This window comes from Rutilus rutilus (assembly GCF_951802725.1).
Source record: "Rutilus rutilus genome assembly, chromosome: 10".
Lineage (NCBI taxonomy): Eukaryota > Metazoa > Chordata > Actinopteri > Cypriniformes > Leuciscidae > Rutilus > Rutilus rutilus.
The window spans coordinates 27,838,506-27,851,315 of NC_140215.1; the positions used below are offsets into that span (position 1 = coordinate 27,838,506).

At 36.9% G+C, this 12,810-nt stretch overlaps 1 protein-coding gene across 2 annotated transcripts in view; it reads right to left on the reverse strand.

Moving 5' to 3' along the window:
• The window catches only part of gsk3ba (glycogen synthase kinase 3 beta-a), a 69,168-nt gene that overhangs the window by 13,378 nt on the left and 42,980 nt on the right, over window positions 1-12,810 (reverse strand). For both annotated transcript variants that reach the window (XM_084420733.1, XM_084420734.1), the window contains exon 4: window positions 1,844-1,954. In XM_084420733.1, coding sequence (XP_084276859.1) covers window positions 1,844-1,954 — 111 coding nt within the window. The remainder of the gene's footprint in view (window positions 1-1,843; window positions 1,955-12,810) is intronic.

The following is a 12,810-nucleotide window of genomic DNA, read 5'->3' on the forward strand; positions in this document are numbered from 1 at the left end:
CTAAAAATGTAGAATATAATTTTGCCTTCATGGCTTAAAATATCAAATGATTTAATGGAATGACCAAAGGTGAACATTTTCCAAATCCAAATGACTTTGTGTTTTCCCCCAAGGTGAATGTTCGAACAATATCATGGCTGCTCTTTTCCATTTAATGAAAGTGAGTAGGGACAGGTGCTATCAATATCCAAAATGGCATAAAACCACTATAATACCGGTTAAATATCATAAAAGAGGTCCATATGAGCCTTCTGAAGTAATACAATAACTTTGTGTGATGCACAAACTAATATATGGCAAATATGGCAACACTAACATCAATGGTGGTCCTCCATTAGAACTTTACCGGAGGAAAAGATTATTAGAGAACTATTATTGTTATGTTCTTCACCAAGATTTATAGTCTTGACTTATAGGAATATAGGTCATGAGTCATATGGACTACTTTTATGATTCTCTTATGGTGCTTTTTTGTCATTTTGGATCTTGAGAGACCCCAGCCCCTTTCACATTATTTGGAAAAGAGTGGCCACAAAATTCTTTTAAAATTCCCCGGTTTAGTTTTATAAAAGAATTTAACATGGGTTTCGAACAATATAATGCTAAAGAAACAATGACAGAATTTTCACTTTTTTGCTTGAACGATTCATTTAAAACAGTGGTTCTTAAACCTTTTTTTTTTTTTTTTTTTTTTTCTAAGACCCTCATTTTCCACAACAATATTCAAATGCCCCATGATTTTCCCAATTTTTTGTAATTTACTGGATAAGTATTAAGGATAACACTTTTTTTACATATATTTTATTAAAAACAAATCTACCTGCTAAAATAGTTTAGAGCTTGACGTAACTAAAAAAAGTTAATTCTTTATATATATATATATATATATATATATATAAAAAATGTCCATGGAGTTATAACTATATATTATATCTATAACCCTATAAAGCTTACTGTAACACATTTGATATGCAAATTTACAAGGCCACTGCCAACATGATCAAAACTTTGCAAAAAAAAAAAAAAACTACTGTTCTTGGAAATGCCTTTTATCGTCTGATTGATACTTTTTAGCAACTAAAAGGTCTTTTAGTATAATTGTAAAAATGTCCCCCTTCAGGTCATGGCACACACTTTTTCAGATTTTTATCAAATAAACGCAAGAATAACTTTTATACTCTTAGTGATATTTCAAAATGAACATTTACTGGACTAAAGCAACTTAGATTTACCTGATTATCCAAACATCATTTAAAAAAAAAAGTAAAAATTGAGTACCAAACACATCAGGCTTTTGAGGAACATTTATCTGTACATCTTTTACCATTATACATATATACCATCAACCACACAAAATTGCATATTTTTTAAGTTTTATAAGTTTGGACCTCTGAATAAATATGAGGTGTTTATTTACTCTTTGAGTATGATCTCCATATTCTCCTATATCATACTATATGAGCCATACAAGCCTGATGTGATACATAAAATACATATGCAGAATTATATATGGAAGTTTCTTGGAAGTTTTGCTTTGGTTGATAACCATGTGGAAGGTCTTCGCATATAATTGTATCTGTACATATTTGTGTGTGTGTGTTTCACTCTTCATGTCACATCCTGCCAATAGCAGGAAGGATATAGCTCGGGACACAGCACAAAGCCATGATGATGTCATCACAGCAGTCAAGACACTGGTGACGCAAAACTGCACAGGAGGAGAGGGAAGAAATGCCAACACAAACTCGGCTGACCCGTAAACTAACCAGTGAGAAGGTTTTCACTCAGGATGTACACATCATTCAGAGAACACACAATAGAAACCATTAGGAATGATCCGCACCTTGACATAAACCATGGGAAGGGTCTGCTTAGCGCGGCTGTAGTGTCTCGCCACTCTGTACACGGTCTCAGGGACGTAGTCCAGAACCAAATTCAGATACACCTCATCCTTCTGTGGGCAGAGAACAAGAAAGCAAATACTTTAAGTCACAGAGTTTAAAGTGTCAGGCTTAATAGCACATACATATATAACTTTAGTGAATCTATATATAAAGTAAGCTCGGTATGGAAGAGGATAATGACTCTGAGTCAAAGTCTACACTATAAATGTCCCTTACGCCCCATCCCTCCATATATATCCATGATTGAACAGCCAGCTTACGAACTATAAAAAAGCTGCCATGGAAACGACACAAAACAGCAGATTCTCTGGCATGATGTCATTGGGGACGTTGACTGCCGTGCATTGTGTGGAACTGTGCCTGTAAGCGAGAGATAATTATGCCCACCGTCTTTACATAACATAAATGCTCAGACACTGAAGTCATATCTTCCTGAAGAACTAAAGGAAAGGAAGAATCAATGGAGTGGCCTACAGGGCCACTCTGACCCTCATCTGATGTCACATCCTGTCTTTTATTCCCTTCTTCCTTCCTCCACAAGTTCAGTTGTGAGAGAGTCTATTTCTGCTGGACTTCACATGCCTGAGCTCATTCACTTTAGGCATGACCCAAAAGGTCATATTCCGCTAAACATGTGAAGATACTTAAATCTAAGAATAAGATGTACAAATATAAAAGACATACTGTAGAGATATAAAAGATAATATATATATATATATATATATATATATATATATATATATCGACAGCCTCAATTCCCATAAAAAAAAAAATAGCACTCCACATCAGAATTGGAAATTAACGGGGGCTTGGGGCAAAAATACCACCAAAACAAACAAAAATGTCCCCCAAATTCAAGATAAAGGGGCAAAAATTGCCTGTCCACTATTAAACTAAATCTATTATGACTGTCACAATTCAAATTAAATGTGAAATTGAATGAAAAGTGTTGACTGCATCATTACATTTATATCTGCTCACGCTGCATCAAAGATTTCTTTTTACACATTGTTTTTTTGCAGCCTTGAACATTACAACCAACCACATACGTATCTGTTAAGCACAATTTTATTTGACATAAAATACAACACAGATACATTTAAAGGAGCCGTATGTAAGATTGTGGCCAAAACTGGTACTGCAATCACTTTCAAATTACTGTAGAGCGGTGTATCCCCTCCCCCTCCCCCCTGACTCGAGGTTGCCAGATAGGCTGCAGGATCCAGCAGGAACGTTTGTAGCTGCAGCTGTGGTAACTAGAGCTGAGCTGGCAACCCGGATGCCGAAACACTACTGACTTCGTGATTGGTAGATAGGTGGAGGGTGGAGCTTCAGGCCAAAACACAACATGACAACATCAACATCAGTTGAGGGCTGCTACTTCACTTTTTAAATGACAATATCCTGGCCGGACTACTGTTGTCAGTGATATAAGTATTTGAAATGAACATGATTTCTTAATGTCTAGTGACATATCAGGGCCATTTTATGATTAATTGAAATACATTTCTTACATACAGCTCCTTTAAAGAGGCAATTCTAAAAATTGCCCTTATAAATATTGACCCTTAATTAAAAAGTTTATTTTTAGACCCGCTCCGCACATTTTGTAATGTATCTTCTTTGGTGTTTCACAAGAGCAAGAAAGAAGGTTTGGAACAACATGAGGGTGAGTAAATGACTCTACTATTCCTAGAACAAAATCTTGATCCAAATATTTACAACTAAATAAATAAAATTAAAACTAATCTGGTTACAAGCAACAAACTATTTCTTCACAAAGAGAGAACACACAATAAAAGTGTTTTTTAGTTTTTTTCTCCGTTTTGTCTCTGATTGATAAGTAGTCTCTAGTGACTGATGTTTGATTTCCTAAAAAAATGTGGGGGGAAAAACCAACCCCCTGACTGTGCTGTGCAGCTAAAATTAGTCCCAGCCATGACTCACTCTCCTCCCTCGCTACAGCAACACTTCCTCAATTACAGCCGATCGGAGAAGCTCTGAGGCGACTGAGATGCTCTCACCAGATTATATGGCCATCTGATTGGCTGCTGCTCGGTGGTCACATGACTTTGTGAGCATGTGATTGGTTGATCTGTGGCTCACGGCACAGTATCCAACATCTCCCACAGGTAGAGACTCATCCATCCCCAGGCCTTGCTATTACGGTCTCTTTCACAATATGCACTAACTTAAGTGTGTTTATTCATGTGCCTTTGCACAACTAGTAAAAATCAAGACAAATTATAACTACATATATATGAAGTGTGTCTAGTGAAGCTCCAGATTGGATTGGATAGCAGTGCTGCTCCAGTTACATATAAGGAAGTTATATAAATGTAAATCTTTAAGGAATGAAAAGAAAATTGTTCTGGTTCTGAATCTGAATCTGGCTCCACCTAGCGATTTAACAATTTAAAGGGGTAGTTCACCCCAATATGAAAATGTTCTCATCATTTACCCACCCTCATGCCATCCCCGATGTATATGATTTTCTTCCTTCAGATAAACATAAGCAAAGATTTTTAGGAAGATAACCCATCTCGGTTGATGAGCGATCATGACAGTAATCCATAGTGGACGAATCAATGTCTTCTGAAGCGAAACGATAGGAGTGTGTAAGAAAACAACTAATATTTTTGACTTGTTTAACTATAAATCATTGCTTCCGGTCTGCTGTCATATGAGTGTTCACAAAAGGGTCCTTGTGATGTAAGTGTGTTGTGAAGCTCGTGCGAAAAGTGACGGTGCAACTTCACAATGCACTCATCAATGCACTTCATCACAACGTCCTTCTCATGAACACTTCTATGACAGTATGAAAGGATCAAAGCAGAGAAAGATTTCACTTATATCAATGTTATATATATCGTCAAAATCGTCCAGCCTTAAAACTTGTATCGTTTTCAACTTGTATGAGTTCTCAATACAATATATAACAACACAATATATAGGGTATGATTTTACCCCTAAATTCAGCATTGAACAGCATTGAACAGAAAGATGCAAAAGAACAGCATTTATTCGAATTAGAATTATTGTGTAACATTATGTGTCTTTACTGTCACTTATGAATGTGTCCTTGCTGAATAAAAGTATTCATTTCTTTAAAAAAAGTAAAAAAAAGTCTTAGTGACCCCAAGCTTTTGAAGAGTAGTGTAAGTGTGAGACAAGATACTTATAGCTGCAGTGCATGAAAAAATTTGTTTGTTTCACACAAATACAGAATACCATGCGACACAACCTAGAGCCTCTTTCTCAACCACTCTCTCTCTTCCTATTTTCGTCTGAGTCGTCTATGTAGATGTATTTTTTGACTCATCTGTGCCGGTCTTGTGTGGCTCCCCTGTGAGGAAAAATCAGCGGGCACTAAGTATGGGAGAGAGAGGGATCATGGGTAACGGCTGGTGGTTGTCAAGACCCAGCAATCTCCTTACGTGTCAGTATACAAGCACCTGTCTCTGTAGACTCATACAACATTCATAAATAGATGCTTTCAATATGTTATGTTGGTTAAGTATTTGAACATGCTAACTCAACGCTGAGACCACACACACAGACACATATTTATATGTTCCAAAGCCTAGTGACCTACTATGCAGGCAGCATTTTAAAGCATCAAATGGACTCCACACATTTAGACTGTTCCAGCATAATGACGTTTTTTCCTTTTGAGACAAAGGGACTGTCAGAAGACAATCCTTCAATGAATCTAATCAAACATATACCCAAGAGGGTACATAAAGTGAGAGAAATGCTGATTATAAATATAAATCATTAAATACAAAAAATGATGAATGAAAATAATTCAATCTAATAAGAGACAGGTTGTTTTACTTTATGCTTATTACAGTACTGCATTGCTGTTATCTAAGCAAACATTGCTAACTATTGAAATCAATTGTTGCATATGTAGAGTTTCAAATCAGTCACGAAGTGACAAAGAATGCCTTTGAAATGGATTCAGATCAAACCATCTGTTATATAAAGCAGCTGACTTTACCCTAACATATTCAATGGAAAATGTACAGTATATGTATAGGGTTTATTTTGGACGTTTTTTTTCTCTCTCTAGTACTTCATGTGGCAACACATGTGGCATATTCCTCATATTAAGCCACCAGAGAAAAAGGAAGAAAATAATATAGTATTCAACAGCTCTATAGTATAAAAAATATTCACTTTAAATGTACTGTATTATTGAATAACACACTACAGTTAATATTATAATCAAGTACTTTGTGATTTAGTATGTTAGTCAACACATCAAAATAAGTGTACAACAAAAGTTTATTAAAACAATGTACTTTAGAGTAAAACTTTTAATTTGATTATTACAAAGTGTACTTTTTAAAAGTTGCACTTTACAAAACAAATGCACATTAAATACAATTAAACTTTTTTTCAAAAGGGAAAGACTTGCTTTGTTTGTCAATAATATTTTTTATTAAGATATATAATACTAGCCTGACGTCGTCATACTCAGATTCTAGTCAGAATGTGAGTCTGATACTGCTCCATTGAGCTTTGATTATGGGGCGTGTTTCAACCGAATCAGGAAGGAAAATGCCTCTGCACTCAATTGGATAGACCTACAACCAATCAGAGCAACGGAGTAAGTTTTCATTCATGTTTCCGATCGACAAATGCCTTGATCGCGGTTCTCTGTTCCTCTTTTAAAATAAATGCGCTGTCGATATCTTCTATAACAGACGCGATGGCGGAATCTACACATAATGTTTCATAAACAAAGTTCGGCAGGAGCACGTTCACATAATCAATCCAATCAATTTGTCATCAAACACCATGTCTACCCTATCAGCATGAGAGGAAAAATATATTCACTCTGTCAACTCACCTAACATTCCTTGACAGTTTTCAGCATCCCTCCACTCACTCTTGGCCTGTTCTTCCACAGCCAGGAATACGGTGGGAGTACTTTGGGTTCGGGCCGAATACCGAGCCCGGAGCCTCTCCTCGGACAGCACGTCAAATATGCATTTATTTTATCTGACTTATTTGTAAGTGTGAACTCGTGAAATCTCAATTCTCTAGCGGCTGTCGTCTTTGTTGTTAACGAATTCAACCCAAGCGCTCGTTGGTGACGTAGATGATTACGTTGCTCATCTGGCCATCATCGTATAAAGCCCGCCCTGACAATTTGATTGGTCCGAACAATTTTTGTTCGGGCATAATAGCTCCTCAACGGAGCGAGTCCAGACCGAACTTCCCGAACAAAAAATTTTGTGGGCGGGGCTAAGTTCGGCTGGCATCCAGGCTAATATAATACCATTGTCGTAGGTCCAAAAATATATTATGAATAAAAAATAATGCAAAATACCCTGTCATCATTGGCGTAACTTGTGAGTGAAGTGGGACAGGAGTGTCAAAACTAAACCAATAAATGAATTTCAGTAGTACATTGAGTTTAATTTATCAACATAGAACTCATGTTTAATGTGATTGGTTCACCCAACATGTGTACCGTATTTAGTCCCGAGAGTCTTGAAGTCATTGAATAAATACATCTGCATGTGTTGTTTATGTGTCCTAATGGGCTGGTGGTAGAATTTTCGTTCAGAGGAGTGAAGTGTCGGGATGAAGAAGGGATGCAGAAAATCTGTCGAGAAACATAGGTGAGTCGTCCATGTATATAGAGTATAGGCCTCCTCTCGATAGATCATTTGAACGTGTTCATGTAGTCAGAACAGCACGGCCACTCACTATGTTTTGGAACAGAGCCTGTGGTTGTAGAGAGAGTCATTTGAAGGGGTCTGGGGTCAGGCATCAGAGCAGAGTGCTGTCTGCAGTGTGCAACAACACTTCTACTAATCGTGCCACTTTTGCTGAAGTGGAAGTTGTTTGGAGGGAGAGCAGACCACGTCCAGACATGACGCCACCTCATCATTGTTGAACGGTCTCTTTTCAAGCCTGATTTTAATCTCTTTCTCTCTCTCCAAGCCTACGTCATCCACCTCTCTCTATCTTTGTGTTTTATCTCTCCATTAGATGTTCTGGGCTCTGATTTCATGGTGATTTATGCTAGGCAAAAAACAGAGCAACTGCTAAAATTACAGTAGAGAGAAGCTAACCAGTCTACTGGGCGGTATGATGGTGCACACCGTGCGACGGTAGAAATGTGTCACTGGTAGAGATTCTGCTAAACCATTTTATGGCACTGTTGAATCAGACACACATTTACAGTGACAGCTTTATTGATTATGATGGGGGCGATTTAGTTGTGATGTTCTAATTGGGTCTGGTGTAAAGGCTTGTTCACACCAAGAACGATAAATATAAAAAAATGTAACTTTATTATAAGCACATGCTGCAATTATGTCGTCTGCCACTTTAAATGCTTGAGCTATTTAAAGTCGAGTGGATTCTGTTTGGCTGTCAATGTTTTTATTGTTCATCAGCTGGGAAATAAAATCATCCTGAAAGTGATATCAACGATATGTTCCACTGTGACGTTGTCGTTATAGTTGTGGTGTGGACTTCGCTATTCTATGGAAGCTTGTTTCCGCCACAGAATAAAATATAAAAAAGTTAATTGCAACTTGTTATCATACTATTCTGACTTTTTTTCTCACTCAATTATGAGTTTAGATCTCGCAATTCTGATATAAAGTCGCAATTGCGTGTTATAAAGGCAGAACTGCGTGTTTATATGTCACAATAGTTATATAGTATATATATTGGAGTTTTAAAATCAGAATTGCAAGATATGAACTTGCAATTGCGAGAAATAAACTAGCAATTATTTTTTTCTCACAATTCCGAGTTTATATCTCGCAATTCTGCCTTTATAACATGCAATTGCGACTTTATATTACACAATTCTGACTTTTTTTTTTTTCACAATTGCGAGAAATAAACTCTCAGCTGTGAGATAAAAAGTCTTCCATACTATCTCTTAGAGTGAGAGTGATTTTTAAAACTTCATGGTTATAGTTATCATTATAGTTATTATCCTTGGTGTGAACAGGCCGGATGTTTACAGTTGCCAAGCACTGTCATAATATAAAATAGAATGTCTGATCACAGGTGCTGGTGGTTATCATCAGGCAATGAAGAAAAAATTATATTCAAAATCTTCATCGCATTTACGTTTGTGGTGTGAAAGGGCCGTAAAGTTTACGACTCTCTGAAACTGCAGTAACATAGTCGCACCTCCATCGTTTTGGTTCAATATAGGACTGATATTAATGAGGTGGAGTAATAACTTCTACTGTTTAATCAATTCGAGACTGCAATTAATGTCATATTATTATAGTTCATTTTCACAAACAACAGAAATCATTGAACTATCTTGGCAATGATGGAAAATGTTACCAAAGCTGGCTAATAATGCTTTTGGGAAATGCACCCCAGTTTAGTAGAGCACAGAAATTACACACTTCACTTTGAGGCTCGGAAAAGAGCATTTTAACATAAAAATGATCTTGGACTAATGTTAAGGGTTTGTTCTCAGTGAACGAATGGACTGTTGCTGTATCACTACCGCCATTGTAAGGGTGGATTTCTTGCAGTGATTGAGGCTGCAAGACTGCCGAATGACAAAAGAAACGTTCTCAGCAAGATGGTAGAAAACTGTAAATTTCTATTACCACCCACTGCTATACCAACGACAGAAATAAGCGAAGTTACAATAGCTTAATATGTGGGAGAGCGTTGCTATATAGAGTGTGACAATATTGTATTGCAATAAGTAGCACTTCAAAGTCAATACCAAATCAAAACTAGTTAGCAGCACATTATTTGTAATTGAAAAGGTCTAATGACAAAATATGGTTGTGGTTACACTTACTGTAAAAATAGTTACAAAATAGATGTATGAGATGATGATAACTTATACCATTAATTGTACCTGGCATATATGTAAAATGTTACCTGAGAGAGAGAGAGAGAGAGAGAGAGAGAGAGAGAGAGAGAGAGAGAGAGAGAGAGAGAGAGAGAGAGAGAGAGAGAGAGAGAGAGAGAGAGAGAAGAGGGGAGAGAAAGACCCGAAGCCAAGAAGGGCCCGAGAATCAAAAAAGCCAGAGCATAAAAGAGCCAGAGCAACAGTTACAATCTTGTTTTATCCTTTCCCTGACCATGTGACTTTAACCCAAATGTGAGACGTTCAAACCTGACCAATCAGATAATTACAACTTCCCCCATTGTACTTAAGACAATTCATAGACCACCGGAGTACACACATCTTGGCCTTGATCACTATCAGCACGTCTGTGCCTTTAGAAACTCCAAACGGTCCTTGGGGAAAGAGGGGGTGGAAAACAGTAAAGCAAATGTCTTTGTTCATTTCAAATATCTTGGATTATTTTCAATCCTACACCATGGACACGATTTTTCATCTGCATATCTTCCTTCCCCTTCAGCTCTTGTTCCAGTTACCTAGACTTTTTATCATTATTATTATTTTATGGACCTGTTCTCCATGCACTCCCGGTCAGCCTTTACCACGGTGCTCTGTGATTCTGGGTTACAGAGGGGTAGGGGCGTGCGTGTGCTTGTGTGAGCGGAAACCAGCCACTGACATATCGAAAGCATGTTTCTCAGAAGAAAAAACGGTGGTAAGGCGTTTTTGCAAAGTCATGGTGTGTGGGTGAGAGGTCGAGAGGGTCTGTGCGTATGATGTGTGAGATTATCGAGACCGAGAGGTAGATATGTGGTTGGTGGTAAGACGATGTTGCAGTGTTGACAGTATTTATGTGTGTGTGTGTCTTAATATCTCAGTCAGAGAGTGTCAAGCCTACGCACTGTATCTTTAGCAGATACACAGATAATCACATGGGAAGAAGTTCTCAGAGTCGATTTATCTCCGGTCAACATCTGGCCACCATTAGACTCTGTAGGGCTGAGCAAATATGGGCAGAACTCTTTACTGCCCTAGTACTTCAAAAAGCCTTTTAAAGGTATACATGTGAATTAAACATGGCACAATGGCCTTCATCATCACAGTATGCTAATGCCTATCTAGTGCAAGGGATTTCATCAGTATGCTGATTGAGGACTGTTGGGACACTCCAGGCACAGGATGGTTTTGTCATTTGCACCTCACTGACACATCTGTACCATTTGCTTCACAGGACATAAGCTTTCAACTACACACTGTTTATTTACTAGTGTGTTCTAATATGTACCTATGCCATGTTTGGTCTCATCTGACTGCTTATAAACTGAAATGAATGCTGGTGAACTTAAAAGAGATATTAAAGTATCCTAATGTACAATCTAGGCACTATTGGTTAAACATGCATTGAGGAGAATATGTTAATGTCTTCTCCCCCTCTTGATCTCTACCCATTCTTTTGGTTTCCTGTCGGTCGATTTCGGTGTTGGTATTCCACTCATGTTTAACAATGCTTTGCTCAGGGTATAAGAAGGAAAGGTAACTGTTGATCTAGGAGAAAGGCTTTAACCCTGCCACTCCCGCACATCGATGCGTAACCTCATACCACAAGAAAGGCTTTTACGGCCTCTTCTCCACGACAGTGCATTATTTGTTACAACTAAGTTTTCTATACATTATGTTGTTCCATTCTACTGTCTGTATATTTAAACATGTAACTTAATAAATAACTTTGCCTGCTTTAAAGGCTTTGGGAATCTTTCCTTTTATCACTGATTATGTTGAAAGCTGAAGTGATTAGAACTTTCGTTATCTAAACGTTCAGGTTAAATCCTACGTTTTCCAATCAGTTCTAAGAAAGACCTTTACCTTTAAAGAATACGAGGTTAAAGAATAACAACAACTTTAATGGAGTCAGATTAATTATATCGGAGTCAGATAAATATTTGAATTATACACGTCATCCTTCAATTGCCTTTTGTTCCGATTATTGGTTCAAAATAGCAGCGTAAGCTTCCAGCTTTACAACTCCATTAGAGATTAATAAAAACACAGAGGCTTTTAGACTAGGGCTGGGCGATATAGTTTAAAAAAATCTCTTAAAGGGGTGGTTAATTATGATTTCACTTTTCTAACTTTAGTTAGTGTGTAATGTTGCTGTTTGAGCATAAACAACATCTGCAAATTTACAACGCTCAAAGGGAGATATTTGCTTTTAAAGAAATTGCTTTTTAAGGATTACAACAAACGGCTGGTAGAGACTACACGACATTCCTCACAGGTTATTGATAGGGATGTCCCGATACCACTTTTTGCAGAACGAGTCCGATACCGATACTGTAATTTTTGGTACTCGCCGATACCGATACCGTAACCGATACCTGAATTTTCACTGCATTTGTAATTTTTAAATGTATTAGTAGATAAACCAAAAGATTATAAATCATATTAGTTGGCTTAATTTGTTCATCAAATATATATATATTTCTTTCAGTTATTTTTATGCTTAATTAAGCCTGCTAAAATGCATATGAGCTTCTGTAAGCCTACTGTCACTGTTCATTCTATTGCTCTATCATATTTTATCTTTCATTTAATAGCACAGCACATATTTAGAGCTGCTTCAGCAGGGCTCAGTGCTGAGGATTGGGTCAGCGGTTCAAATGTTTGTCAAAACCAGTGAAATATCAATTATTTAATCCAATTTTGATACTACAACAAAAACTAGCAGCCTAATTAATGTGAATTTAAAACAAGTAAGCAGTCAGTAACAAAATAAAAACAAACAATTGAATTACAAATAGGACAAATATATACAATAGAACAAAGAAAGGCTACAAATGAAATAAACAGAGTTTTTAGAGTTTTTCGGGTAGATCTAACAGGTACAGAAATTTGAATAAAGTAATCAAATGTGAAAAAAAGCATATTCATTACTGTATGAATTATATATAGATGGATATTTTTGTAAAGTTGAAAAGGGTAGCCTATTTAGTCAAGAGCAGTGAGTAATTTCTTTGTCCTTTGTTTGATTAACATTAAAACACAGAA